A 25,899-nucleotide genomic window follows, 5' to 3' on the forward strand; every position below is an offset into this window, starting at 1 on the left:
TTTACTTACACCGGATATGAATATCTCCTCAACCAACAAACCTCACCGACCGACCAACCAACCAACCAAACAGCCGACCGACCAACCGAACACCACCACTTACTCACCTACACTTCCCCTCTCCCGCCTCGCCTCGCGTCGCCCAAATCGCCGATAGGCCAAACGCACTGTGACGGACTACGGACGTCGAACCCGGGGATCACCGCTACGTCACAGGCCCGGTTCCACGCGCAGCCAATCAAGCACCCTGCCCCACACCCCGCTTAACCCGAAGCAGGCATGCGCACGTGCGGGATTCGCGTACCGGGGACGACGTTTGGACGTTTTCGTTTGCTCGTCTCGTGTGGACTTTTTTTTTCCGCGCGAGGGGGTGAGCTGGGCTGGGCTGGGCTGGGCTGAAGCAGTGCTGGATACGAGTTGTGTATAAGAAAGGGGGATTGAGGTTTTCGCGTTGAGGGGGGGATGGATTAACCACGACGGGAGATAAAGTGAATTGAGCCTTCGAATCGAGAAATCCTACCTAGTTATCTGGAACAGCCTTTTTTTGATTGTTTCGCATACTTGGAATCCTTAATTTTTCCCGGCTCCGCTTTACTTCGTAGGTCTTTTGTCAATTGATCGTCATTTTTTGGCTTGAAAAAACGTCCGCGGACCCTGATCTGCTGTGCTGCATCCCCGATTTGGGGAAGGGGGGGGAAAACAAACACATTTAAACTTTTGGGGGGCACGCGGGTTGCTGCAAACGAATTATTTCCTTTTCCTCCAGTTTGCGGATGGGGTACAGTGTTGGATTAGGGTATAAACAAGCTTAACGGTCCACCTCCTGCTTCTTTGTTGATCAACCGATATCTACTTCACTTGTCGAGCACGACCGGGCCTTTCAACAAGGACATACATACATACACACTTCCAATACCATGGAGTCGACCATGCGTTTCCGGCCCGTAGACCTCGTCTCGAACTTCTCAGAAGCCCACCTCCACATCTTCACCACGATACTCACACTCGTCCTCCCCATCCTCACAGCCTTCTACATCTACAACGACTACCTAGCCTTCCTCTCGCTCGGGAAAGGCGGCACGCCCTCCACCCCCCTCGGCTACCTAAAAATAAAGACCCTCTCGCTCGTCTCGCTCCGCGACCCCTACCGCCCCCTCCCTATCCCCCCACACTTCCGCCCGCAAAAAGGCTACCTACGCTCTCTCCCGCGCCGTGTCACGCGGCGCCCCCTCGTCCAAGGCATCGCCCCGCAGCGCCAGCAGACGCAGAAAAGCTCCGAGAAACTCTACGCCCAGCTCGTCGCCCGCCTGCAGAGTCTGGCACGTGACCCCCGCAACATGCTCATGGAGCGCACGTCTTGCTTTGAGAAGCACAGCTCGGGACTGTTCGCTACGCTGCCTATTACGCGCACCTGCGGCGGGGAGGTGTGCCACGCGCATCCGTCCGACGGCTCGCTGCATCTGACGCTGCATCCTGCGGATGCGAAATTGGTGCTGGAGCATGGGCTTGGGGAGCGACATCCGCTGGCTAAGGGGGGCTGGTACCGCCGGTTTGTGCCGCGCGAGTTTGTGCTGATTTATGCGCCGAGGAGCGAGGAGGAGGTCGATGTTGTGATGCGGATTGTGGCTGCGGCTGTGTGGTGGGTTAGTGGTGTTGATGTGAATGCTGGGGATGGGGAGGGCGAGGGCAGGAGGCGGAGTGCGGATGTGGCTGCGATTGGAAAGGCGATGGAGGGGAGTGGGTGTGGGGTTTGCAAGGTGCATGCGTGTGGGGGGACGCCGGCGGAGAAGATGACGGGGGATGCTTGAAAGGTGGAGAGGTTCAACTTGGGAAATTGACGATTGAAAGGACTCGTTTTGCGGGATTGATGGCGTTTGTGTATGTATTCAAGCGGGGCGCTCAGGAATAACGGCGTTTGTAAATTTGCAGGCTGTGGTCTGGGAAACACTATGGCATGTAGCCAGGAACAACCAGAATGATCAAACTTCGACTACTTCGTAACCGTATTCGATGAGATGTACAACGGTATCGCACTCTACACGCCGTCAGTCCTACCCTCTATCCTCTCTCAAAATAGCGTGACATCCATACCACACCCTCTTGACCCACCTCCCCACAACCCTCCTACTTCCCCCCACTCCTCGCCCAAGCAGCATACTCCCCCCTCTTCCCCCTCACATCCCAGAACCCCCTCCTCCCCTCGCCAGTCCCCCCAATCCCGCCATCCAGCCCCAAAAACGAAAACGGATCGCTCTCCGTCAGAATCTCCTCGCCCTCCCGCGTATACTTGCCCTCGCCGCGCGGGCCCTGGCTGGAAAGCTGACCCGCCCATGTCGCGTACTGGATGGGCTTGAGGCGCGGGAAGGAGAGCACGATGCCTGTGGAGAGCAGCAGGATGGAGAGGAGCAGCTCGATTGTTATGTCGTTGGGGAGGGGTGTGTGGGCGTATGAGGCGGTGTGTTCGTGGGTTGAGTAGACGCTGGGTCGGGGGTTAGTGGGGATGTAGGTGCGTAGTTGGATGGGGAGGGGAGGGGGCGTACGCATGCGTGAGGAATAACGCGCCCATTGTGTTTAGGGCTGTGCCTAGGAACGCCATTGTGGAACGCGGAAGAGTGGTTTGTTGCGGTTTGATGTGTGGTTCGATGGTTATTGAGCCTTTAGGGTTTGGTGGGGTTGTACGCGGAATCAATTGGGGTTGTGGCAGGGTGCGTGCGCGTGACGGTTGGAGGTGGATTGTCGAGTTGGTGATGTAGCGGAGTGTGGTGAGCTTCAGTTCAGATGGATGTCTTGGCGTTGCTACATTCGCGATTCAGACCTCACTTGAACTTTCACTTCGACAACGTTTCATCTCGACTTGGCCATTTATGCTATTGACTGTGGAAGGAAGATTCTCCCATTGTTGCGGTTCAAATTATTTCAGTTTACTGGCAGATGAGTTGATGGTGTTTCTCCAAATCACGAGTAATACCACCATTTGCTTCGACAATGGTCAATGCCGATGACCACTTTTGAGTAAAATCTGTGGCTTTTTCGTTTATTGTGAGAGTCGTGGTGTTCTGGAAATGATTTCAGAGTTGGCTTTCCTCGTGATCAGTATCACTTCATTGTTTTGACTTGCTCTCACATAACAAGACGCAGAAACGTTTTCCCAGAGGACTGAGAGCTGAGAGCTGAAGAACGGTCGGGCTTACCAATATGTTAGTTGAAGTCTAGGACGATGAAGCGTCTAGTGCATGCAGTATTGACACGAGTGATTCTGCATGGACGTAAGGGCCGGAACTTAGATGTCATTCAAAAACGGTAGGAATGATGGCGTGGAACCACGAGATCACGGGATACACTACATATCGAAGTCGATGCGGAGAAGAAATGAACTTGATCGCATGATCGGCTTAGACATATCCACCATCCACAACGAAGTTGTTACCAGATGGACGACAAAACATCACACACCAAGGTAAATCCATCGGTTGTTTGCGTCCGTCATGCGCTTGTTGAAACGACTCTACTGCCTTTTTGCACTGTTTCATTCAGTGGAATAGACGAGCGAGGTAGTAGATAGAAGACGGTGTATGTGAATGGTGTGCCCCCAGCTCCTTCTTCCTCCCTTCCAGCACTTACGGGTTCAGTTGAAATGGAGATGTATTCACGAACTCAAGATCAACAGCTTGTGTAAATATGCAATCACGTTGAGTTGTACGCAGGCTAGGACAGTGCATATACAAGCGCGGTGTCAAGTAGAAATCACGAGGTACTCGGTGGTAGCAAGAGTGGTGATGAATCGAGATAATTGCTGCGCAGCAAGCTATATAAGGTAAAGACCGTGATTCATCATGCATATGTACCCCTTTGAAAACGCGTTCGTGGTGGTTGAATGTAGTGACTGTCCGTATGTGTCTTTCTTTGTTCATGTGTGTACGATGCCGTCCATTCGTGGCTTCATGAGTGGTCGAGTAATGTCGTGTAATCCTCCTATGGGTCGTGAATAATCACACCCTACTTCTACTCGCTCGCATTGGACGCGTCCACTTTGCTAACGGGGACGCCCGTCTCCTGGTTGATCACCATATCGGCATGCGTCTTGAAGAACTCCAGCAACTCATTCTCGCCGGTCGGCTTCGACGACCGCATACGTGCCATCTTCCCTTTGGTGATGACGTACATGTGTACGCCGTCCGAGTACATCTCATCAGCTTCAACAGGTGTGAGAGGTGCCGATCGCTCCATGCTCCTTCTTGCTTGATGCTCCCACGTGATGCCTCCAAGGGATTGCTCAAGGTTGGTCACGAAACAGATAGGAATTGGCCTGGTTGGTCGTATCTGTATACCGCAGTAACTGTCTCCTTGCTTGGTCCAAGGACCCGCGACGTCACCTGCTCCTCCGCCAACAGCTTGGGCTGATCCCCACAACTGTCCGGGCTGATAACAGCAGACTCTCTGGCCTGCGTTCACGCAAACAGCACCGCTTCCACTGCAGGCGTTTGCTTGTTTCCACAGTAACAAGTTGGTCGCAGTAGCAGCGCCGATGATGGTGGAGAGAACGAGAAATTTCATAGTCTCGTCGAGATTCCTAGCTTTGGGAATGCTGGTATGACTGAGGTTGGTTGTGATATGAGGTAAAGTTGTGAGTTGTAAACAAAGTGAATTGTGTTCGAGGGTGAAACTCGTCAGACTAGGCGAACGATCAAAGGGATTGAATATCGAGCTGGATAGTTATGTGATAGATGGGGAGAGTCCTTTATATATCTAGAATCCACTCAAGGCGTCAACATTGCTACCTGTTCCGCGTGATATGTTTAACGTAAACCGTTGCGTCTGGATTGGTCAAGAGTTACCCATGGTCAATATATGCACGTTCATGCGGTGTTGTTAACATTTTCCTATCTTGTCAGTATATCCTGCTGATGATAATGCAGGCTTATGCGATGCTAATATGCAGTACTAGCCTTTCCAATGCATGATTCTATGTAAACTTGGTATCCGAAGGATTAGTTTGTCGGACTTGACCGGCTCAAAGGAATAATGGTTAGGTGGAGTAAGATTTAGTACATTAGTTCTGCTTACCTGACTGCATCCTTTCATCTCTACTGCTTTCAGTGATCTTGAGTGGGTGTATTACCGCCAAATCCTATAGGCTTTCTAATTCATTGATCTCAAGGTCCGGTGAATGTCACAGTGGGTCCCTTTTCCATACTTGGGGTATCATATGAGTCTTGATCTTGCGTTGGTGTTTCCAGCTGCATGATGCATGAACATGCCGTACTAGTGAGTAAACGGAAGCTCACAGAGTAAAATTTCGGTAAATGCTGCAAGCATTAATGTCATGATACGTAACTCCATTGGTAAGCAACCAGCAGACTTGGATTCAGTAACATACTCTTTCCTCTATCAAGAACTTCCAGTACCGATGGAATCAAGAATTTCCTGTCTGTCTCTGTACGCTTTAGTTTCTTCTACCTGGAAGATCAGAGTTTGGCGCTGGAGGAGTGAGATAATTCTCGATGCGGTGCAACGAAGCTACTAGCATACGCTTTGTGATAGAGCAAGAGTAAGATAGCTGCAACTTAGTAAGACGCCCTAATGTAGAGTCCAAATTGCTATGCAGACTTGGAGTTGTGTACCAGCCTCAATGAAGACATTGGTGAAGGATTGGATTTAGTCACCCGACTAGTTTCCACGCGAGACAGACTTCGCGGTTGAGGCGATGTCGTTGACTGCCTACTCTTGTGCTTGTTCTTCTGAGTAACAGGAGAAGGACGAATCTCCTCTCTCTAGAGCGGGCGATTACCGGACAACTCCACTATGGGTAGTGCTCCGTTGTTGACCACCCTCAGCCGTCCAAGAACCACGGAAAGGGGTTGATAGTGAGTTTGACGTCATCCTCGTACGGTCGACCGGCTTGGGTTTGCTTAGAACCTAGAGTACCGACGATGTGGGTGACAATAGTTCTGCACGCGTAAGTAACCGCACCAATAGGAGTAGCTGACAGCCTGATCCTACAACGCTAAAATCTCGTTTATCGTGATTTTGGTTGTTGTGTTGAAGAGCGAGAAAGTGACTCGCGACTTACCGTCACTCACAACTGTTAGTAGGCCATTATTTCACTCTCACCACGAACATTTTCCGAACAGCATTTTTCCCTCTTGCCCTTCTCATTGTTACTACCATTGCCGAGGTATTTACGCTGCGAAGATTACACGGCATGGTGAATATGCATGCTCTTCGATGGACTGGCAGCAGTGCAGGGGATCTTTGATGAAGAGCATAACGGCCCGGAGCGCGATCTCAGCAATGACAAGAAGAAGTTGGACGCCTTATGATCAGTAAGAGAACACAATAGGCTGGATGTAATGCGTCGCGAAGCAAACAAGGGCGACATGCAGGAGGACTCATTCTGGGCTGTTGCTCCGTGCTTAGTACTTGTCCACCAACTTCTACGAGGCTTCATGTTACCTGGTCTATTGGACGCTCATACAGAATCGAGCGGCTCGGTTCGCTTTCGAGCAAGGGGATCACTGTAGCAGCCCTCGGCATGCAGCGTCTACCCACACCCAAGCGATATGTCTTGAGTTTTGTTGGCATCGGCCGTGTACTAGCCAACCATCAGCTATCTGCAACCTATCTCCGAATGAATTTATCGAATACGAGTGTGATGGACGAGGATCTATGTCTGTGTTGCTGCACCAGGGGTCGAATCGCTTATGGGTAGTTTCTGAACTACCTTGCACACCCTGTAACAAGGTGGGGGATACAACATGCTTACATACATACACCAGAAAGCTCAGATTAGCGCCGTGTCGACGAGGTGCATCAAAAGCAATACCATGGTGTGATTAGATTAAGGATTTACTTCGAATCTTACGCTGACTGTTATGTTCTTGTGAGTTGCAGCATAAGCACGTACGCTTCTATTATATAAGCGGCTGCTAGGTGATCTTGTATCAGATCTTGTAATATGTCAGGTACTGTGGAAACGGTAACGCAATTGCGGGGAAAGATCGATCGCGTCGTTAATTTAGACCTACACCAACGTCGATAACGAAGCTGTCAGCAAGCATGCCCAAACACCGCCCATGAAGGGAAACCTAGCTGCAAGACTTTTAGAAAACCTAAAATTGATCCAACGCTTGAATCGGGTATCCCAAAAGACAATTGCCGCGCACAACGCCATGCCGGATGTCAACAAAGGAAATCAAACGTTGCGATATCCATTCAAAGGCACGTCCATCAGTTTTTGTATGCATATATTGCTCGACATTCGAACACAGTCTTGCGCTGCAGGCATTCTTGCATAATCTCCTCGTCTTCCCACCACCATTTCGACTCATCCGGAATGTCGTCAACAAACTGACCCCAGATGTCTTTCCATAGAGCCTTTCCTATTATCGCTGAAAGCTCTGAATTTATATCGGATGAATTTTTGTCGAAAGCGCATGGTAACGCCACGTTTTGATCGCCTTCCGGAATCGCCAATCCAAATCCTGCAGCAGCTAGCCAACTAGGGACTAATAAGCATGGCCTTGAACAACGAAAGAGTCTCTCAAGGTTCAAAGATAACCTGTCTTCAATCCACATCCTCATCTTGGGGCCGGCTGTTCTCCGTAAAGGGGCTGCATCCATGATTCTGATCTCGAGTAGGCCGCCAGGCGCGAGGAGCTTATAACACTCATTGAATAGTTCGGGTAACTTGGCGGAGGGAACCAAAGGTGGCAGTGTAGATGCTCTGATGTGAGAGAAGTAATTCTCAGGGTAAGGTAATGGTACTGCACCGCATTCTCGCACAGTCAGATACGACACATTTCCAGGGAGTGATATCTGCCGTTGGATTTTGGTGGTGAGAAAATGTACCACCTGGTGTGGATTGGTCGCCGACAGTTGATATACCTCAGCTGATATTATTGTTAGATAACCTAGCATAGTGCCACTCCAGAGCACGACCTCGACTTACACAGATTGCCGTAGAGCTCCAAGATTCTGCCCGTATTGCACTTCGGTTTCGGAATGATCCGAACCTTGCCCGCATTCAGTGTGTGGAAGCCTGTCAATAGCCACAATTGTTTTTCAAGTGCCACCTCATCTTCAATTTCTTCACCCGAATACTCGAGCCAGTCTTCTCTGAGACGGTCAAGGACATCCTGGGGGTGGGTTCCTTCGATGCTGTGGATGAACTGCTGGATGCGAATGAGTTCAAGAGTACTGCTATGGGCAACGGCAACCTTTTTGGTCTCTGGCTTTGATGGTATCGTTATTTCTCTGATCACTTGAGGAGAGAGGCTCTCCCATTGTGAAAGTGGTCTGTAGAATTTCGACTGGGGTGAGACATGATGTGTCGCTTCTGTGGTCAAGGCTGGGCTAGTATTGTCCTTGCTCACTAAGTCATCAAGGCTTTGAAAGTTCAAATGCTCCTCAACTTGTATGGGGTACTGTCGTCTGGCAACATCTTAGTACAAACGGGAAGCGATGAATGGAGTACTCACCTCTCGGTCCGCTGCTTCTCAGGATCACAGCCAGCCGCTGGCAAGCAGTCTTCTCTTCGAGAGGCTTGGGGACTTAACCGGACCCCACCTGGTACGATGGATCTAGGGGTGGTTTGCTTTATCTCTTCGTTGGTCATAACTCGAACAGGTGCCCTTAGTTCCAATCCGTGTTCATCTCCTAGCTCTATTAGACCGATCATATTGATGTCAGACAAGAGGCTGACAACTCACTCGAATACCGTGATGAGCTCGAATTTGTGCATTGGGATGGTGCACGACCATGTAGTTTGGGTGTATCATATTCAGGAAAATCCAAAGACGCTCCAGATGGCAAGTTAGAGGAAAGCGATCCCGAATATGTCCAGGCCGGTTGTATCGAGGGGTCTTTCAGATCATGAGGATGTGTGGTGGATTTGTGAGTGGTGGTCTGGCCTGTTACCTGTGCGTTCGAACTGCGGCTTGTCAAGGGTCGTAGTATGTTGGAAGGTTTGAGTTCTTTTGCTTTCTTCAAGCCTGAAGCCCATCTAAATCCTCGATTTGTGGAACTTGAGCCCTCAAAACTGATCGAGGTTCTGATCGACGACGCTCCAGACGTGCCAGACGCCCTCTCCTGGGCCTTTCGCGCCCTTCGTTCTCCCACCATTTCCACGCCACCTCCGTTCCACGTGAGGTCAGTAGAGAACATAGTCGATATCGAAAGGGTGGATCAAGACAAGAGTACCGGCCTAAATTCAAGTCGTCACCGACGACAACGAGAGCCAAAACAGAGAAGTGCTAAACGGTCGTAAGTCAGGGCACAAGATAATCGGCAAGCTTTGACCGACCCAGGCAATGGCCTAGAAACTGGGCAGTCGGGGCTCCATCCACTAGACGGGTGGCGTTGCGGTACCCTGTAACGTCTGAGTAAAAGGGACTTTATTATCGTGGCACCCTATCGAATTTGGCTTTCCCAACCACGTACACAGGCAATCTCAAGCTACTGCACCATAAGCGATTTCCGGAGACTACCCGACTTCCTGGAGATTGATCTACATATGCGATCCCGTGTGCAGCGTAGTTTGGATCGAATGATATGTACACGGCCTTGGAAAGAACGACCGCGCCGTTCTCCGACGTCAAGATCCTTACCCTTAGCGTGTGCATAAGTCATCGGAAGCGTGCATTATGAGTGGCTCTCGGCAGATCAAGAACCCCAGAAGGTAGGAATCAACCAAACCAGACAACACAAGACGGCAATTATTATAAAGCAGTAATTATTGTTGACTTTGCAAATATGTAAACATATGGCTAAGGCTTTCCAATAGGCAAAAACAATTTTCTTTGCATTCAATATTGACTGCCCATTAAGGAAACATATCTCCCATATCGACGATTTGCCGACAGCACGGGATCGTCCTTGCGGCTGTACCTTGCACAAACTCACACTCGATAAGAGCCGTAAGGGAGGCTAGGTATCAAACGTTGCCGGCACACTTGCCCCCACCGAACGCGGAGAGTTGCCGTAGCGCCACGGCGATCAAACAACGCATCCTAACGTTAGAAACTACAGACAACGAAGATGTACAAAATCGAAGCAGTCCACAAAGGTCAACATGTGGCAGCACCAGGTCGTGGAGATGGTTATCGCCTCTCCACAAAACATGCAGGATGTCACATATGGAAATCCCTTGTGGTACAACAGACTGCCGTTGAGGATTGAGGTCGCACAGCCAGAATTCGTGATGGTCGGGGCCATAGTCATCAACCCTGTCGAGGTACTAGGGCGACCCCGGACACCTGTCGTTGGCCGCGTTCCTGCGGTCTGTGACCTCGTCACCGTGCTTACAAGGGGAGCGGGTTGATGGTGACCCGACGCGTGGACCGCCTATTTGCTTATTCTTTGCAAGATGGACACAGTGAATGGATAACGAGACGAACCTCTATCTTGCGGTGGGGTCTCCTTTTATTTCCCCATCTACTACCCTTCTACTCTTACCGCTTATTATCCTTCATCGTCCCATAATTGGCGAGCTTCTACTCGCTGCTTCCTAACAATCTTATGCTTGCTTCTACCTGAATTCGCAGCAAAAAGTCTGGCACAGGAGTCCCTGCAGACGCTCAGACCTTCCGAGACTTCAGAGCTGTCAGAAACGGGTCTCGTATCCTCTACCCACAACTATGGATACCATTCGTTTGTCGATCGATGCACTCAATGCTTACATTGGTGCGTCGACATTCGGACGAGTCTTTCGCCTTGAAGGCTCAGGACATGTAAGTCTCACCGTGAGTTTTGAGGTATAGGACTAACGCATCATGAAGGAGAAAGAGATCCCGAATACCAAATTCACTTCCGAGCTTCGTGCAGGCCTCACGACTTTCTTTACCATGTCCTATATTATTGCTGTCAACGTGAGTCTCGAATGGTTCAAGTTATGTGAACATCCATAATAACACCAGAAGGCTTCTATCATTTCCGACACAGGCGGCAACTGTGTGTGCACCGACACCACGGATCCGTTCTGCTTGCAAGACGAGGAGTATCTGATTTGCAAACAGGGTACGTAATTCTGCAATCAACGTTGACGCAGACTGACTCTACCATAGACCTTAATCGCTCTCTTATTACAGCTACTGCAGCCATTGCAGGTCTCAGTTCTTTTCTATTCGGAATGCTCACCAACATGCCAGTGTGCCTCGCGCCTGGTATGGGAATAAACGCTTATTTCGCCTACCAAGTCGTAGGCTATCATGGAGACGGCATCATTTCCTACAATCTTGCACTTACAGCTGTTTTCCTCGAAGGTTTTGTTTTCATGTTCCTGTCACTTATCGGCATGCGACAGTGGCTTGTTCGAGTCATTCCTGTCTCACTAAAGATCGCCGCCGCATGCGGTATTGGGCTCCTACTCGCACTGATTGGTCTGTCCGACTCGGTAGGTATTGGTGCCGTGAGCGGCGCCAAAACCACTCCTCTTCAGATTTCAGGCTGTGCGGACCAGTACGAAGACGACAACGGTTTCTGTACGAGCCACAAGATGTCTTCGCCAAAGGTAAGTTGAATCTCTTCGTTGTAGCACGAGGATGCTAACATCTTGCTTGCCAGGTGTGGATCGGCATCACGTGTGGGGGTATCTTCACTGCGTATCTCATGTCCTACAAAGTCAAGAGCGCCATGATTATCGGTATCGCTCTCGTATCCATTATCTCATGGCCGTAAGTATCGAAATCTCCTTATGTGAAACGGATCTAACCTTGAGTCAGTCGAAATACTGCTATGACCTTTTTCCCTGACACGCCCATTGGGGACGATCGCTGGCAATTCTTCAAACAGGTTATCGAATTCCACCCAATGAGCAAAACTCTCAACGTTCTGGATTGGGACGTCTCCAAAGATTCCGCACAGTTCGCAGCCGCGTTATTTACGTTTCTCTATGTTGACATTATCGACTGCACCGCTACGCTTTATAGTATGGCGCGCTTCTGCGGCGTTGTGGATCCGGAGACGGGTGATTTTCCCCGATCGACCCTGGCTTACTGCACCGATGCGTTCTGCATCTCTATTGGTGCGCTCTTTGGTACCTCTCCGGTCACAGTGTTTATCGAGTCTGGGGCTGGCATTGTGGAGGGCGGCAAAACCGGGTTAACCGCAATGATGGGCGGTCTTTGTTTTCTTATCTCCATGTTCTTTGCGCCTTTGTTTGCTTCAATTCCACCATGGGCGACTGGATGTACCTTGATCATCGTAAGTTCTTCCCCAGGTTCCCGTCAACACAAACTAACCTCATCACAGGTCGGCTGCTTGATGATGCGCCAGATAGTCAACATCAACTGGCGCTACATTGGTGATGCTCTTCCTGCGTTTGTCACCATCATGTTCATCCCATTCGGGTATAGCATAGCGTACGGTCTTATAGCCGGCCTTATGACGTACACCGCTATCAATGGCATGATTTACATCACCAAGCTACTAACCTGTGGACGCATTGTACCTGATGACGAGGATTACCGCGAGTACTGGACTAGTAAGTTGTCCTCCGTAACAATGCAGTGTAACGCTAACCCCAAGCTTAGTCAAGCCGCGAAGTAGGTTGCCTTGGTTCGTCACGGCTGGCCAATCACTGGCAAACCACGTCAAAGAAGGAGGTGATCGCAAGTCGAGAGGGACCTCTGTCAAGAGCGGTCAGTCGGCGTGGAAGTACGAAAACCGCATCACTTCAGTTGGATCGGAGCGAGAAATGGACACGGTGCTGGTGAGCCCCACTGACCCAGGATCCAAAAAGGTTTTCACAAAGTCGTGAGACGTAGGGTGGGAAGCTATCTAGGAGCTCGAATTAATATTTTGTGGATACACCTCTTCTCCATGTGCCTAATGTCATGGACTGTCGGGCCGAAAGTTGGCTAATTAGACATTGACGTGTCGGCGTTCTGTCGTTCATGTCATTGTCCGGTCCTACAAATCTGCGAATTTGGCTAAGAAACAGGTGTACATAAAGAACATTAACGCTAAAGTTGTTAGTTAAAACGTTGAAACTCGGACATGCCGACACTATCTAGGTGGCTGATGGTCGATCTGAGCTTCGCGGGTTTAACGTACCGGATAACTACATCTGGACTCGGTGTTGAAGTACAGCGCTTTTCTATTGGCCAAAATCAGACACCGGAAGAAGACATTCCTTTGAAAGGTTGACATGACATACACATGTGATTCTTTCCACGATTATTCACACCTATTAAAAGTCAGCTTCTCTCACACAAGAACGCCACGTCGGGCTAGCGTAAACACTGATCGAGACTACTTTCTTATGTGCAGCGATTTTCGTTGATCCGACAACATGTTCCAACGTGTAAATTACTACACAGAAAAGGGGCCCAAATCAGACCATACCCACCGACAAACTTTCATTGGCAATACAGCCACCGCCCACACCCTTCTGGATCGCTCGCATGGTCCATATCCCCACCGGTGTGCAGTTGATGATTCTTCTAACGCCGACGGAAAAAACGTCTTCGTGATCGGGCCGACATGGTCGTAAGGCTAGGTAATCGCCGCGCCTCGATCCTTCGACGGTAGGCTAGACATATGTCTCTTCCCCAACTCGCCATTGACCGAGTGCTTGGTATGTTTGATATATCGCCGATCCATGCATATATGTCTTTGCAACCACAAAGACCCGCGTATTTCCCGAATCCAGCAGCACCGTTATCAGCCAGGCTGTTCGCGAATGGTTCCACAGCTGCCCCATTCATGTCTGATGATGACACAAGCGGCCCGTTTGGTGTCAGCAGCTCTGTCGTCACACAACCGATTCATGAAGCTGCCCCTGCAATAGCGAGGAAATACCCCTGATGAACGATATGGTCGAGATGCGAGACTGAGGGGTTCGACGAGGTTTGAACTGATCACGAACCATAGCCTCTAACGACTCCACTGTTTGCTGCCAATCCATGGAGGCCACACGAGTTTCAGCGAGCGAACTTCTCCCAGCACATCAGAGAGGTGCGCTGAGCGCTGCTCCACGAAAGTCCAGACATCCTTTACTAAGGCTGATGCATCGGTTATAGCACGATGTCTTTTAGCACGTGTCGAGTTCTCAACTCTAACAGAACACAAAAGGTTTGCCGACTCATGCAGGACATTCCTACACGAGTACAAATCTTACCACCGACACCGCCAACCTGAATAGAGGTTTCCATTAGCATGGTCTTGGACACAGCACACGGTGTAACAGGGAACCAGTCCCCTGTCTCTATTTTCGTCCCGCCGTGCGACGCCCAGTCCTCACCAATTCGGAATTAACCGCCTGGTTTGTCGATGATGTCGGGCGTATGTCGTACCCAAGAACCTGTCACTCCAAGAGTTCCTGCGCGACACGACTACCCTTGGCACGAAGCGGTGAGAGCACCTATTGCAGAATGTTGCACCACGGATGTCGCACGAATAGGGACGTGTGCCATGTGGTGATACTGCATGTTGCCGTTGGCGCGGAGTACAACACAAAGCGTGGAAAGATGCCGTGCTCTGATGTTTCTTGCCGATATTGTATTTGTCGGCAGTCTGACACCCTCCGAAGAATCACCTTGGACTGCAGATTTTGACTCGGATGGTGGGTCTCATTTTCCGCCATGTAAAGTCACTGCTTGGTATTGAGCTCGGCTAGTTGATTTCAATACATGCTTTTCTGCTGGATGCGAGATCAAGAGCGGCGTCCTGCAACGAAGCACACATCAGTAGTCAACATGTATCAAGATTGAGGGGTGTGAATACCCGCACACCCATGGAAGGCTTGCGCATCGCATTCTTCGTAAATCCAGCTTCCCTCATCGGAGCGTTGTTGAGCAATGAAGGTTTCGAGTGAAGTCGTTACATGAACCCAACTTGATGCAACGCAAAATGTGCATAGATCGCAACTGCTCCTCTCTTGTAGGTCGGCAGTATGGCCAGCGAGTATTGAAAGCGGGTGGTTACTACCAGGTTTTCTTCCACCTACTGCGTCGTTGCGTTGGGCCAATGTGGATAACAATATGTAACGGTCATGGCGGACGACGAGGCATCAACAAGTACAACTGGAGACTATCCAGATAACATGCGTAGTGTTGCACGTACCACTAAAGTCAATCCAGCAATGCGGTAGAGTTGACGGGGACATGATGAGCTGGGACGGATTATAGAAACTCCGAAACACCAAGTCCCGTGACCATCCCACCTCCACCTTCCATGTGCAATTCACTCTCCGCGACTGCGTCCCGAGCCGTGTTTGCGCAATCGCACCACCCCACCTTACTGGTGGCCACTACCTACGCACCCATCGAGTAGACTTGCCTTTGAACATTACTACACAGCAACCGCGCAGCATGGACGATTTCAACAGCGAGACGGATAGCGACTACACTAGCTACTGGCGGGACTGGGTAGGTACATGACTTCCGCATACGACTTTACTCTTTGTTCTTTGTACGGGGAGTGATACTTGTATGTCACTATGGTGGTTCGCAGGTCTGAAATCATGGCTGCCTGGTACGTCCCTACCGTCCTCGGCATGAGGGCTGTTTTGACAATGCGCCAGCCAGGACTGTCTCTGCGACAGCTACGTATCTGTAGTCAGGTGCCAGCACACGCAGCTTCTCGGTCCTCAGAGCTCATACGTCTCGTCCTGGTCCCACGCCACCATCATGCTGGCTGAAGACTGGCCGTCGTTCTTGGAGGAGCACTGGGGCCGCCCACTCCCAAATGTAGACTGGAACAGAGACCTGCAGAGCCGCTGGCTAACACTATGCTAGTTTATATCCTCGCGAGGGAACGAGTACTTTTGCGAAATCGACGAGGAATACCTCACCGACCGCTTCAACCTCACAGGCCTGAACACCGAGGTGCAATACTACCAATACGCGCTCGATCTCGTAACCGACGTCTTCGACTTCGACTGCGACGATGACATGCGGGAGCAGATTGAGAAGTCGGCGCGCCATCTCTACGGCCTGGTGCACGCGCGCTACATTGTCACGACTAGGGGTCTGGCAAAGATGGTACTACACACACAACACACTCCTCAGCTTCCCACACGTCAAAAAGGCTAACAAGATTTGTCTAGCTCGAGAAGTTCAAGAAATCAGACTTTGGCAAATGTCCCCGCGTCATGTGCGAATCCCAGCCCCTCCTCCCCATGGGCCAGGCAGACCTCTCCAACACGTCCCCCGTAAAGCTCTACTGCGCGCGCTGCGAAGACCTGTACAACCCTAAGTCGTCGCGCCATGCTGTCATCGACGGCGCGTACTTTGGCTCCTCGTTCCACAATATCCTCTTCCAGGTCTACCCTGCGATGCTGCCGCCAAAGTCGCAGCGACGGTACGAGCCGCGCGTGTTTGGCTTCAAGGTGCACGCTGCGGCGGCGCTGTCGAGATGGCAGGGCGAGCAGCGGGAGCAGATGAAAGAGCGGCTGAAGACGCTGAAGATTGAGACGGGGTTTGAGGAGGAAGACGAGAGCTTGGAGGATGATGAGGAGGACGAGGATATGGAGGGTGGGGATGGTTTTGAAGGGACGGCCGTGCCGCAGCAGCAACAGCAGCAGCAGCAATAGAGGCGTGTGTGGAGACATGACGGGGAGAGCATCGTTCTCGGAGGTTCAGCATGGGCATGGACTTGGGCAGGGCATGGCATGGCGTAATGGTTGGGTTAGGCACAACATCAATATCAATACCACACTTTATTCATTTCTTTTCATCTTATCTCATGTCATCGCGGAACCATACAAAAACAGCTTATTCGTCGACAAAACCTTGTAATATGGAAGTTGGCATGCATATGTATGTGTGTGTGTGCATCATTGAATACATGACGGGGTATCTATCTCGCTACATACATACATACATACACGCACCCATATCCACCTCAAATCCACCCCAGATCAAACCAGATCAAACTCATACCCAATAGAAAGAACAAGAACGAAGAAAAAGGCGAAAAGCAGTAAAGAAGCGCAAAAAATCCAACAAAACGCTACGCTACGCAGGCAAGCAAAAAAAGAACATCCAAGAATTACAACCCGCATACCAAAAACCGCACACTGAAGAATTCGAAGTCGAAGTAAAAAGCGCAAAAAAGGACAAAAAACGCCACGCAATGCATCTCATAACATCCCAACCCATAACCATCAAACTCATCACCAGCGTAAAAAAGAATAAAAAACACCTCACCCAAAACTAAAACATCTTCTTAAACCAGCTCCCCCTCTTCCCGCCCGAATTCGCCATGGGCGTAACAACCTCCGCCGGCCTACCATCCCACGTCCTAACCGGCGGCAACGGCTCATCATACTCATGATAAGTCTTCCTCCGATCCCTCCTCGTCCGTCCGACATCATCCACAACCTCATCGCTAGTCTGCGCAGGCGCGGGCATAGCGTCGTAATGCGAGCGCCGCCTCTGATGTCTGCGCTCGCGGTCCTTATCAGCCTGCTCCCGCTCCGCCTTCTCCCTTGCAGAGCGTTCCTTCTCCTTCTCGCGCTTCCCGCCGCGACGGCCCGCGATGCGCAGACGGATGTCTTCGTCTTGGGAGGGTGTTTCTTCGTCGTCCGGGGCGTCGCGGGTGTTGGGGAGGGGGTCGAAGACTGTTTCCGATATGGGCGGGGGCAGCGGGGGGTCGATGTTGAAGGATTCGACCCAGGAGGAGGTTTTGTCTGTGCCTTTGTTCATGTAGGGTTGGTTTTGCTCGTCTTGGGGGGGTGCGCGGCGCGAGGGGCGGGTCTTGTTGGAGGGGCGCGGGGCGGCTTCGCCGTTGCGCACGTCGAAGTAGTCCATTATGGGGTCGGCGGGGGCGGGGGCTGGGGCGGCTGGGTATTCGGAGTTGCGGCGCGCGGCGCGGCGTTCTTCGTGGCGACGGCGGCGGTCGTCGTCGGTTTCTGCGTGGGAGCGGCGACGCTCGTTGTGGGGTCGCGACGGCTCGTGTTCCTTGTCCTTGCGACGCGACGAGCGGTGCTCGCGTGTGTCGTCGGTGGGCTTGCGCTCGCCCCGCATGCGCTTGCGCTCTTCCTTCTCGGCGATGCGGCGCAAGTCCTCCTCGGCCTGCTTGTTGCGGCGCTCGAGCTCGGCCATCTGGCGCGCCTTCTTCTCGGCGACGATGGCGCGCTCGTTCTCGCGCTCTCGCTCGCGGCGACGCTCGGCCTTGGCTTCGACCTCCTCGAGCTCGGCGCGTCGCGAGCCCTTGTCCGCGTCTCGCTTGGCGCGGCGCTCTGCGCGGCGTGCCTCGCGCTCCGCATCGTGGTCGGGGCTGCCCGTTGCGCCGCCGTTCGCGCCCGACATCAGCGCCTCCTCGCCTTCAGCCATGCGCCCGGGGTGGCGCAGACTGCGGCGCTCGTGTCGCAGGCGCTTGGCCTCGTCTTCGGTGACGCCGCCGCGCGTCGAGGAGCGTTTGCGTCGCCTGCGCTCATCCTCGGTCTCGTGGGGCGTGCGACGGCGGTCTTCCTCGGGCGGCGGCGGCGCGCTCTTCTTGCGGCCCAGGCCAAACCTGCTCATCAGGCCGCCGGCGGCGACGGCAGCGCCCGCGACGCCGGCAAACGTGTCCCTCGCGTTGGACGTGGCGCGGTCGCGTCGAGGGCGGTCGCGGTCGCGGTCGCGGCGATGGCGCTCAGCATCGGGTGGGGCTTGGTCGGCATCCATGGCATCCACTAGCACGGGATCGTCGGCGCTAGGCGGTGCAGTGAGGGGTTCTGCAGGAGGTGCAGAGCCGCGCTTCGACTTGCGGCGCGATGCTTCTGGTCGCGGCGGGGCGTGCGTGGGTGATTCATCGTCGAGCATCACCATGTCATCGTCCATGGGATACGGGTCTGGTGCTACTTCTCGGTTAGTTCCGTGCCGTTGCTTACACACCCCACGCGCCAATCTTGCGCCGCCAATTTCATTTTCCGGGTGCTTACCTCGCGTTCGGCCCTTGTCCCTGGTGCTCGACCGCCGGGAAGGCTGCTTCATGCCCAGCAGCTTTGCCGTCCTCGACGAGTACTTGGCGTCGGTGTCGGTCTGCGGCGGTGACATCATCGCCGCATCCTGGTCGATGGACGGTCGACGAGACATGCCCCGTGGATTTGCGCTCGTCCTATGCGACTTTGATCTAGAAGGCGGAGGTGGTGCACCCACACCAAACATGGCGCCCAGTCCCGTTGAAGCACGTGTTGGCTTGGAACGTGTTGGCATCTTCGACATGTGGTCAGACCCAGACGATCTAGACTTGATGTCCTCTCTCGTCGACGTGGTATGCACCGACTTGGAGCGCGACAGGTTGGCGTCTGGAGGAGCAGCGCCCTCGTCACCGTACTTTGTTCTGCCGTGTTTGCTTCGTGAGCCACCAGCGCCGCCAGCCCAGATGCCGCCCCATGATCCTGACGTCCCAGTGCGCCCCGCCTTGACACGTTCCTTCCTAGGAGAAAACTTGACCTCAGGCGGGGGTGTGGGAGGCTTAGGAGGCTCCTCGACTTCGACGAGCGCGGGGTCCTCGTACAGGTCGTTGTCGTCATCGTCGTCCATGGGTTCATCTTCGACAATAGGCTCTGGCTCTGGTTCCGGTTCTGACTCTGGTTCGGGCTCTGGTTCAGGTTCAGGGTCTTCCTCTGGCTCTGGCTCCACCTCCTCCTCAATCTCCACCTCTGGCTCAGGCTCTGGCTCAGGAGGTGGAGGAGGCGGGGGAGGAGGGGGAGGCGCCTCCACAACCGGCAACCCCCTCGACTTGCTACTCTTCTTAGACTCCCTCTTCGAGTCCTTCTTCGAAGACTCCTTCTTAGATTTCTTCGACCTCTTCTCCGGAACAACAACCACAACAGGCTCCGGCTCCGGTTCCGGCTCGGGCTCAGGTTCAACAAACGGCTCAGGCTCAGGCTCAGCATCGAAATCAGGAAAGGCCTCCGGCTCTTCAGGCGGCGGCGGCGGCTCCTCATCAATAAAGTCCATCTCATCGTCGTCAGGAAAGCCCCCAATGACAGGCGATCTCCTCCTCGGCACTTCGACAACGGGCGGTGGCTCTGGGACCTCGATCGGCGGCGGCTCTCTAGATTTCTTATGCTTCTTATCCTTCTTCGACGACTTCTCCTCCTTCTTCGACCTCGACGATTTCTTGGTCGGCGGTGCGAGGATCTCAACGGGCGGTGGAGGTGGAGGAGGCGGGGGTGGCGGTGGTGGCTCTTCCTCTGCATACTCGTCATAAGCCTCTTCATACGTGTCTTCAAACACGGGCTCGAGATCGTCGATGACTATCTCAGCTTCGGGTTCTGCCTCAGGCTCAGGCTCCGGCTCGGGTTCGGGCTCGACGTATCGGTCTTTCCTGGACTTTTTCTTGGACGATCGATCGGCCTTTGACGCCTTTGCCGCCTTGAGCGCAGCAAGGATATTGGATTGCGGCTCTGGCTCTGGTTCTGGTTCCGGTTCGGGCTCGGGCTCTGCTTCAGGCTCTACCTCTACTTCAGGTTCTGGTTCAGGCTCAGGCTCAAGCTCGGGCTCTGGCTCAGGTTCGTCCAGCGGCTCGTCGAACGGGTCCATATACCCCGTCTCCTGAACTGGCGGAGGAGCTTCATCGAAGAAGGATTCGTGTTTAGGCTCCTCCTTCTTCGTCTTGCGGAGCGAGATACCCCATGCGCTTCCCCAGCCAGCCTCATCCTTCCTGTAAGGAGGGGACCCCCTTCTGAAGGGAGGCGGAGGCGATGAAAGAGTAGCAGGAGGGGATGAAGGAGGAGAAGCAGCCTGACCAAGTTCAGCAAGCAACTCTTCCTCTGGGACGTCCTTCACCATGTCAAGCAAGTCGTCGAGCGGTACATCGTCCGCGACAGGGTCATCCATAAGAAGGTCCACAGGTGGCGGTGGAGGCGGAGGCGGAGGGGCAGGAGCTTCTTCCTCGACCACACCCCTCCTCTTCTTCTTCCTCCGTTCTCTCGTCGGCGGCGGCTCCTCAATCATGACAATTTCATCATCGTACGCAATGCGTGCAGCCTCCGCTTCCTCCGCCTCCTTCTGCGCCCTCTCCGCCGCTTCATCCGCTTCTCTCTGCGCCCTCTCCGCCGCCTCGTCCGCCTCGCGCTGCGCATTCTCCGCCGCCTCCGTAGCGTCGCGAGCCTCTTGTTCGAGCCTCTCCTGCTCCTCGCGCTGCTTCTTCTCCTTGGCCTCGCGCTCGCGCTTCTGCCGGGGAGTTTCCTTCTTCTTGGACGATCCGAAGATGCCCCAGCCACCAGAAGAGCTCTCAGCCTCTTTCTTGGCCCTTGCTGCAGCTTCCTCGGCCTCGACTCGCGCTCGCTCAGCCGCCGCCGCCGCTTCTGCAGCGTCCGCCGCTTCACGGTCAAGACGCTCTTGTTCTTCTGCGGCTTCGCGGTCAAGCCGTTCTTTTTCTTCTGCGGCTTCGCGCTCGAGTCGTTCCTGCTCCTCTGCAGCTTCGCGCTCCAGTCGCTCCTGTTCTTCCGCAGCCTCTGCAGCTTCACGATCCAGTCGCTCCTGCTCCTCTGCCGCAACGCGATCAGCTTCTTCCTGCGCCACGCGATCTGCTTCCTCCTGCTCGAGTCGTTCCCGCTCTTCTCGCTCCCTACGCTCTTTCCGCTCCTGATCATCCTTCTCCTGCTGTTCCTTCTTCTCGCGAGCCTTCCTCTCCCTGATAGTCTCCGTCTTCTTCAGCCTGGTCGCGCCCCAGATACTCGCTCCCCACCCAGAGCTCTTGGACGCCTCCTCTTCCTTCCTCCTCTTCTCCTCCTCTTCTGCAGCAATGCGAGCTTCTTCTATCAACCGGGCTTCCTCTTCCGCGACGCGAGCCGCCTCTGCCTCCTCGGCTTCGATGCGAGCCTGTTCCGCGGCTGCAGCAGCAGCTTCCTCGGCCTCGCGGTCGAGACGTTCCTGTTCCTCTGCGGCTGCGGCTGCCTCTGCCTCCTCTTGCTCGCGCTTCTCGCGGGCCCGTTTGTCTTTGCTCGACTCTTTCTTCTTCGAGGAGGAGAATGCGCCCCAGATGCTCGACTTGGACTCTTTTTCCTTCTCCTTCTCCTTCTCCCTCGCCTTTTCCCGCTCTCGCCTGTCTTTCTTCTCCTCTACAGGTGCAGGTGCAGGTGGAGGTGGCGGTGGAGGAGGAGGAGGAGGTAGAAGATCAGCGGGAGCCGGTTCATCGAGCGAAATCAAGTCTTCCATGGCATTCCCAGCCGACCTGAGCGAGTCAATAGACAACGGTTGGGCAATTACTTCCTCCACGACCTCACCCCTCTTCTTCTTTTTCTTCGTCGTGGTAGGAGCGTCAAAGTTCCACATATCATCCTCTTGCTTGCGCTCCTCCTCTTCAGCGGGCGGAGGCGCTTCGATCTCCAACGGTGGCGGGAACTCTGGTTCGAATTCACCTATTGGCGAGGGGCCATTGGGCGGGACAAGTCCCTTCTTGCTCTTCTTCACCTTCTTCCCGATGTTGAACGCCGCGCTGCCCCACGGGTCGTCGTCATCTGGTTTCTGAACAAAAGCGTTTGTCTCGCCGACGACTTCAATGGGGAAGTCCTTCTTCGAGTGCTTCTTGCCTTTGCCCCATGACGGCCTGCCCCACTCTTCTTCCTCCCCCTCAGCTCTGGGCTCCTCAAAGCCGTCGGGTTCCTGGACATCAGCAGCCTCAACGACAAGAGTCTCCGGCTCTGGTTCAGGTTCAGGAAGCGAGTCAAGCTCAAAGCCCTTGCCCTTTTTCTTCTTCTTCGACCCGCCCCAGATGGAGCTCAACCCCCAGTCGACGCCCTCGGACTTGTCGTCCTTTTTGGCCCGGAGGAGTTCCGAGATGATGGACGTTGATTCGCCGGGCTCGAATGACGGCCGGGGAGGAACCTCTTCGTCGACGGAAAGTTCTGCCTCTAGCTCTGGGTCCGGGACGATGACGACCGCTGCAGCCTTCTTACCTTTCTTACCTTTCTTGGACGGGGCTGCTCCTCCGCCCCATTCGTCCCAGCCCTCAGCTGCTGGCTTCTCCTCGGCGGGCGATGGACTCGGTTCATGATCAAAGAACGGCTCGGGCTCGAATTCAGGATGCGCTGGTGGAGGCGGTGGTGGCGGCGGCGGCGGGGGCGGCGGTGGAAGCAATTCAGCGTCTCTACCCTTCCTGCTCTTCTTCTTTTTCGTGGCCATGGTAGGTGCCGCACCACCCCAATCATCCCAAGTATCATTCTTCTTCGACTTCTCGGCTTCGGCAGCAGCAGCGGCGGCTTCTTCTTCTTCCTCTTGCCTCTTGAGCTCAGCTTCCTCGTCTTCCAATCTTATGCGCTCAGCCTCTTCGTCGTCGAATCGCTGCCTCTCAGCCTCCTCCTCTTCGAGTCGGGCGATCTCGGCTTCGTCTTCTTCAATCTTCTTGCGCTCCGCCTCCTCTGCCTCTTTGGCCAGAGCCTCGTCTTTCATCTTCTTCTCGAGCTTCCTTCTCTGCGACTTGGTCAGCCCCGCAAACGGGTCTACGACCGGCTCTGGCTCCGGCTCTGGTTCAGGCTCGAGTATTTCAGGTTCAGGTTCTGGAACAAGCTCAGGCTCAGGTGGCGGTGGAGGCGGTTCTTCAATCTTGACTTCCTCCTTCGCGCCTCTTTTGCTCTTCTTGACCTTCTTGACCGTCGTCGCTAACCCGCCCCAAGGATCCTCTTCTCTGACTGGAGAGGGCTCTGGCATAAGAACTTCGATCATTGGCGCTGCTTCTGGCGGCGGAGCAGGTGCCTCTTCAACACCACCCCTCTTCTTTTTCTTCTTCTCTTTCGCATCGCCAAAAGCAAACGACCCCCATTCGTCCTCTTTGGGCTGCTCCAGCTGAGGGGGCGGAGGTGGCGGCGGCGGTGGCGGGGGCGGTGGAGGTACAGGCTCCTCCTCAATCAAGACACCTCTCTTGCCCTTCTTCTTCGACTTGACAGGCGCAATACTCCCCCAAGCATCTTCTTCCTGCTTCTCCTCAACTGCTGGAGGAGGCTGCTCGGGCTGGCCTTTGGAAGCATCAAAGTCGAAGTCGAAGCCAGACGAATCCTTCTTTTTCTTCTCCGCGTCCCAAGGATTACTGTCCGCGTCGGCACCCGCATCCTTCAAGCTGTCACTCAACCCCCAAGACGACTTCTTGTTGACAGATTTCTCCGCTTCCTTTGGCTTGTCGGCTTTGGACGAACCCCAACTGCCAAGACCCCAGCCGCCTAGGCTGCCAAGTATCGATTTCGCTGGGGCCGTGTCGCCAAAGCTCATATCAATCTTCGGTACAGTTGGTGCGTCGTCAACAAGAATGTCCTCAAACGTGGTTGCTATCAAGGGTGGTTCGGGAGGAGGAGGGGGAGGTGGAGGTGCGGCATCGGCCTATCGTCATGTTAGCGCTGGCATCATGGGACTAGGTAACCGAGATTGCGAACCTTCCCCTTTTTCCCCTTCTTCTTCTTGCCGGCGGTAGACGCGAGCCCTCCCCACCCGTCGTCGGCTTCAGCCGCTTTCGCCGCCGCCGCTGTTGCTTCTGCTTCTGCTGCTGCCGCCGCGGCGTCTTCTTCTTCCTTCCGGATGCGCTCAGCCTCCTCCTCTTCTTCCTCTATCCGTTTGCGCTCGGCTTCTTCTTCTGCTTCCTTAGCTAAGCGCTCGTCCTCCTCTTTCTTCAGGCGCTCGGCTTCTTCTTCCTGCGCCTGTTTCTTGGACTTCTTCTTCTTCTTGCCTCCGTCTCCCGGATCGTCCCCACCTGCTCCCTTGTCCCCACCCCCGCCGTCTCCACCGTCGCCACCGCCTGCTCCACCATCTGCGGGGGGATCACCCGCGCCATCTCCGCCACTGGGGCCTGGTTTGTCTGCCTTCTTCTCTTCCGGTGCATCGGCCGCTGGCTTCTTCGCTGCTGCAGCAGGCTTGGTGTTCTTCTTCTTCGCGTGTGACTTGATCCCGTCTTGCGTGAAGCCAAAATCTATGTCTGCGTATAGTGATTTGTCGTCGAAAAACAGCGATGAACTAGGTGATGTGATGTATCTTCTTCGCAAACATCCAGGGACGTCCGATGGCTTGAAACTGGAGAAAGGCGTGTACTCGGGCGTTTGCGCAACGGCGAGCGCATCGGTGGAGGTGTAATCGGGCGGCGCATCGGCGACAGTATCATCGTAGGAAGGCGGCGGTGTACCATAGCTTCGAGGCGTATCCGTCCAGCGTTCTGGCGAGGAATTCCGTGTCGACGAGACGAGTCCAGAGAATCGAGTGGCGAGGCCGTGGAACTGGCGGGAAGTTAGATATCAAGAAATCAAGTCGTCAATCGAACCAAACCACATGACCGCATCGCAACCACTAATCCTTTCGCCCAAAATCTGGGTCGGTGGGGGATAGCTTGCATCCAGAAAACGTGGGGAGAAGAATCGACCAAAAAAAAGCGCGAAGAGTGTCGTCATACCGAGATAGCGTTCCCATTCCCTCTATCCTTCCCAGTACCGTGGTATTCCCAGCCGTCTAGCGCATGGAATATATGCTCCATGGACTCGGCAACGGGCTCCCACACCTCCATGCGCTCTTCCTCGCTCCAGCCGCGCTCATACAATCCCGGCCTCGCAGCCATCCGTGTTCTCCGCCTCGCAGCGGGCGCGGCAGTGGCGCGACGTGAGCTCGCAGTCGACATTATGCGGGAGACTATCGGCGCGCAAACAGAAGGAGCCAGACGAAAGCGCGCACATGAGCGCTCGTGCGAAACCGCTCAGGCCTTTGCGGTGGTGTGTGGATGGAAGAAGAGGGCGAGGTACGGCACACGGTACGGTACGGTACGGTACGGTATGTAGTGAGGCGTGACTATCTATCTCCGTCGTCGGCTGCGGCAAAGATACGTGCAAATGCAGGGCAGGGCGCACACGGGGGGCGAAAAAGCAAGACGCCCAGCAGCGCGCGTGAATGCGGTAATGTCTTGAATTCTGGCGGATATGCGATATGCAGTGAGTGGTTGCGCGGCGAATAGGGCTCCGGGGAAGCTTGCGCGGTCACGGGTCGCGGTCGCGAA

At 54.0% G+C, this 25,899-nt stretch overlaps 8 protein-coding genes across 8 annotated transcripts; 4 read left to right on the top strand and 4 right to left on the bottom strand.

Annotated features, from left to right (window-relative positions):
• Positions 1-929: 929 nt before the first annotated feature.
• P153DRAFT_286593 (uncharacterized protein) lies at positions 930-1,808 on the top strand (the record flags this gene model as incomplete). The annotated part of the gene is made up of 1 exon (XM_033663478.1): positions 930-1,808. The coding sequence occupies one exon, from the start codon at positions 930-932 to the stop codon at positions 1,806-1,808; it is 879 nt and encodes a 292-aa protein (XP_033526148.1).
• A 316-nt stretch (positions 1,809-2,124) lies between these two features.
• Positions 2,125-2,734, bottom strand: P153DRAFT_429988 (uncharacterized protein; the record flags this gene model as incomplete). Its single annotated transcript, XM_033672812.1, has 2 exons — positions 2,541-2,734; positions 2,125-2,479 (listed from the first exon to the last, which is right to left on the bottom strand). Exons 1-2 carry the CDS (start codon positions 2,594-2,596, stop codon positions 2,125-2,127), a joined length of 411 nt encoding a protein of 136 aa, XP_033526149.1. The 5' UTR covers positions 2,597-2,734.
• A 1,027-nt stretch (positions 2,735-3,761) lies between these two features.
• P153DRAFT_429989 (uncharacterized protein) lies at positions 3,762-4,816 on the bottom strand. The gene has a single exon (XM_033672813.1). The coding sequence runs from the start codon at positions 4,552-4,554 to the stop codon at positions 4,003-4,005; it is 552 nt and encodes a 183-aa protein (XP_033526150.1). The 5' UTR covers positions 4,555-4,816; the 3' UTR covers positions 3,762-4,002.
• Positions 4,817-7,004: 2,188 nt separating this feature from the next.
• Positions 7,005-9,438, bottom strand: P153DRAFT_312452 (uncharacterized protein). Its single transcript, XM_033664843.1, has 4 exons — positions 8,709-9,438; positions 8,478-8,655; positions 7,949-8,430; positions 7,005-7,889 (listed from the first exon to the last, which is right to left on the bottom strand). Exons 1-4 carry the CDS (start codon positions 9,160-9,162, stop codon positions 7,228-7,230), a joined length of 1,776 nt encoding a protein of 591 aa, XP_033526151.1. The 5' UTR covers positions 9,163-9,438; the 3' UTR covers positions 7,005-7,227.
• Positions 9,439-10,634: 1,196 nt separating this feature from the next.
• On the top strand, positions 10,635-12,754 carry P153DRAFT_374545 (uncharacterized protein; the record flags this gene model as incomplete). Its single annotated transcript, XM_033669525.1, has 8 exons — positions 10,635-10,727; positions 10,776-10,865; positions 10,917-11,013; positions 11,061-11,506; positions 11,560-11,669; positions 11,718-12,198; positions 12,247-12,478; positions 12,528-12,754. The coding sequence occupies 8 exons, from the start codon at positions 10,635-10,637 to the stop codon at positions 12,752-12,754; spliced, it is 1,776 nt and encodes a 591-aa protein (XP_033526152.1).
• Positions 12,755-13,288: 534 nt separating this feature from the next.
• On the top strand, positions 13,289-13,803 carry P153DRAFT_429992 (uncharacterized protein; the record flags this gene model as incomplete). The annotated part of the gene is made up of 2 exons (XM_033672814.1): positions 13,289-13,485; positions 13,533-13,803. 2 exons carry the CDS (start codon positions 13,289-13,291, stop codon positions 13,801-13,803), a joined length of 468 nt encoding a protein of 155 aa, XP_033526153.1.
• A 1,423-nt stretch (positions 13,804-15,226) lies between these two features.
• P153DRAFT_365324 (casein kinase-like protein subunit II beta) lies at positions 15,227-16,592 on the top strand. The gene is made up of 3 exons (XM_033667804.1): positions 15,227-15,365; positions 15,735-15,980; positions 16,046-16,592. Exons 1-3 carry the CDS (start codon positions 15,309-15,311, stop codon positions 16,529-16,531), a joined length of 789 nt encoding a protein of 262 aa, XP_033526154.1. The 5' UTR covers positions 15,227-15,308; the 3' UTR covers positions 16,532-16,592.
• A 428-nt stretch (positions 16,593-17,020) lies between these two features.
• Positions 17,021-25,674, bottom strand: P153DRAFT_202636 (uncharacterized protein). Its single transcript, XM_033662503.1, has 4 exons — positions 25,306-25,674; positions 24,302-25,132; positions 18,866-24,248; positions 17,021-18,781 (listed from the first exon to the last, which is right to left on the bottom strand). Exons 1-4 carry the CDS (start codon positions 25,525-25,527, stop codon positions 17,154-17,156), a joined length of 8,064 nt encoding a protein of 2,687 aa, XP_033526155.1. The 5' UTR covers positions 25,528-25,674; the 3' UTR covers positions 17,021-17,153.
• Positions 25,675-25,899: the final 225 nt, after the last annotated feature.

This window comes from Dothidotthia symphoricarpi, assembly GCF_010015815.1.
Source record: "Dothidotthia symphoricarpi CBS 119687 unplaced genomic scaffold P153scaffold_6, whole genome shotgun sequence".
Lineage (NCBI taxonomy): Eukaryota > Fungi > Ascomycota > Dothideomycetes > Pleosporales > Dothidotthiaceae > Dothidotthia > Dothidotthia symphoricarpi.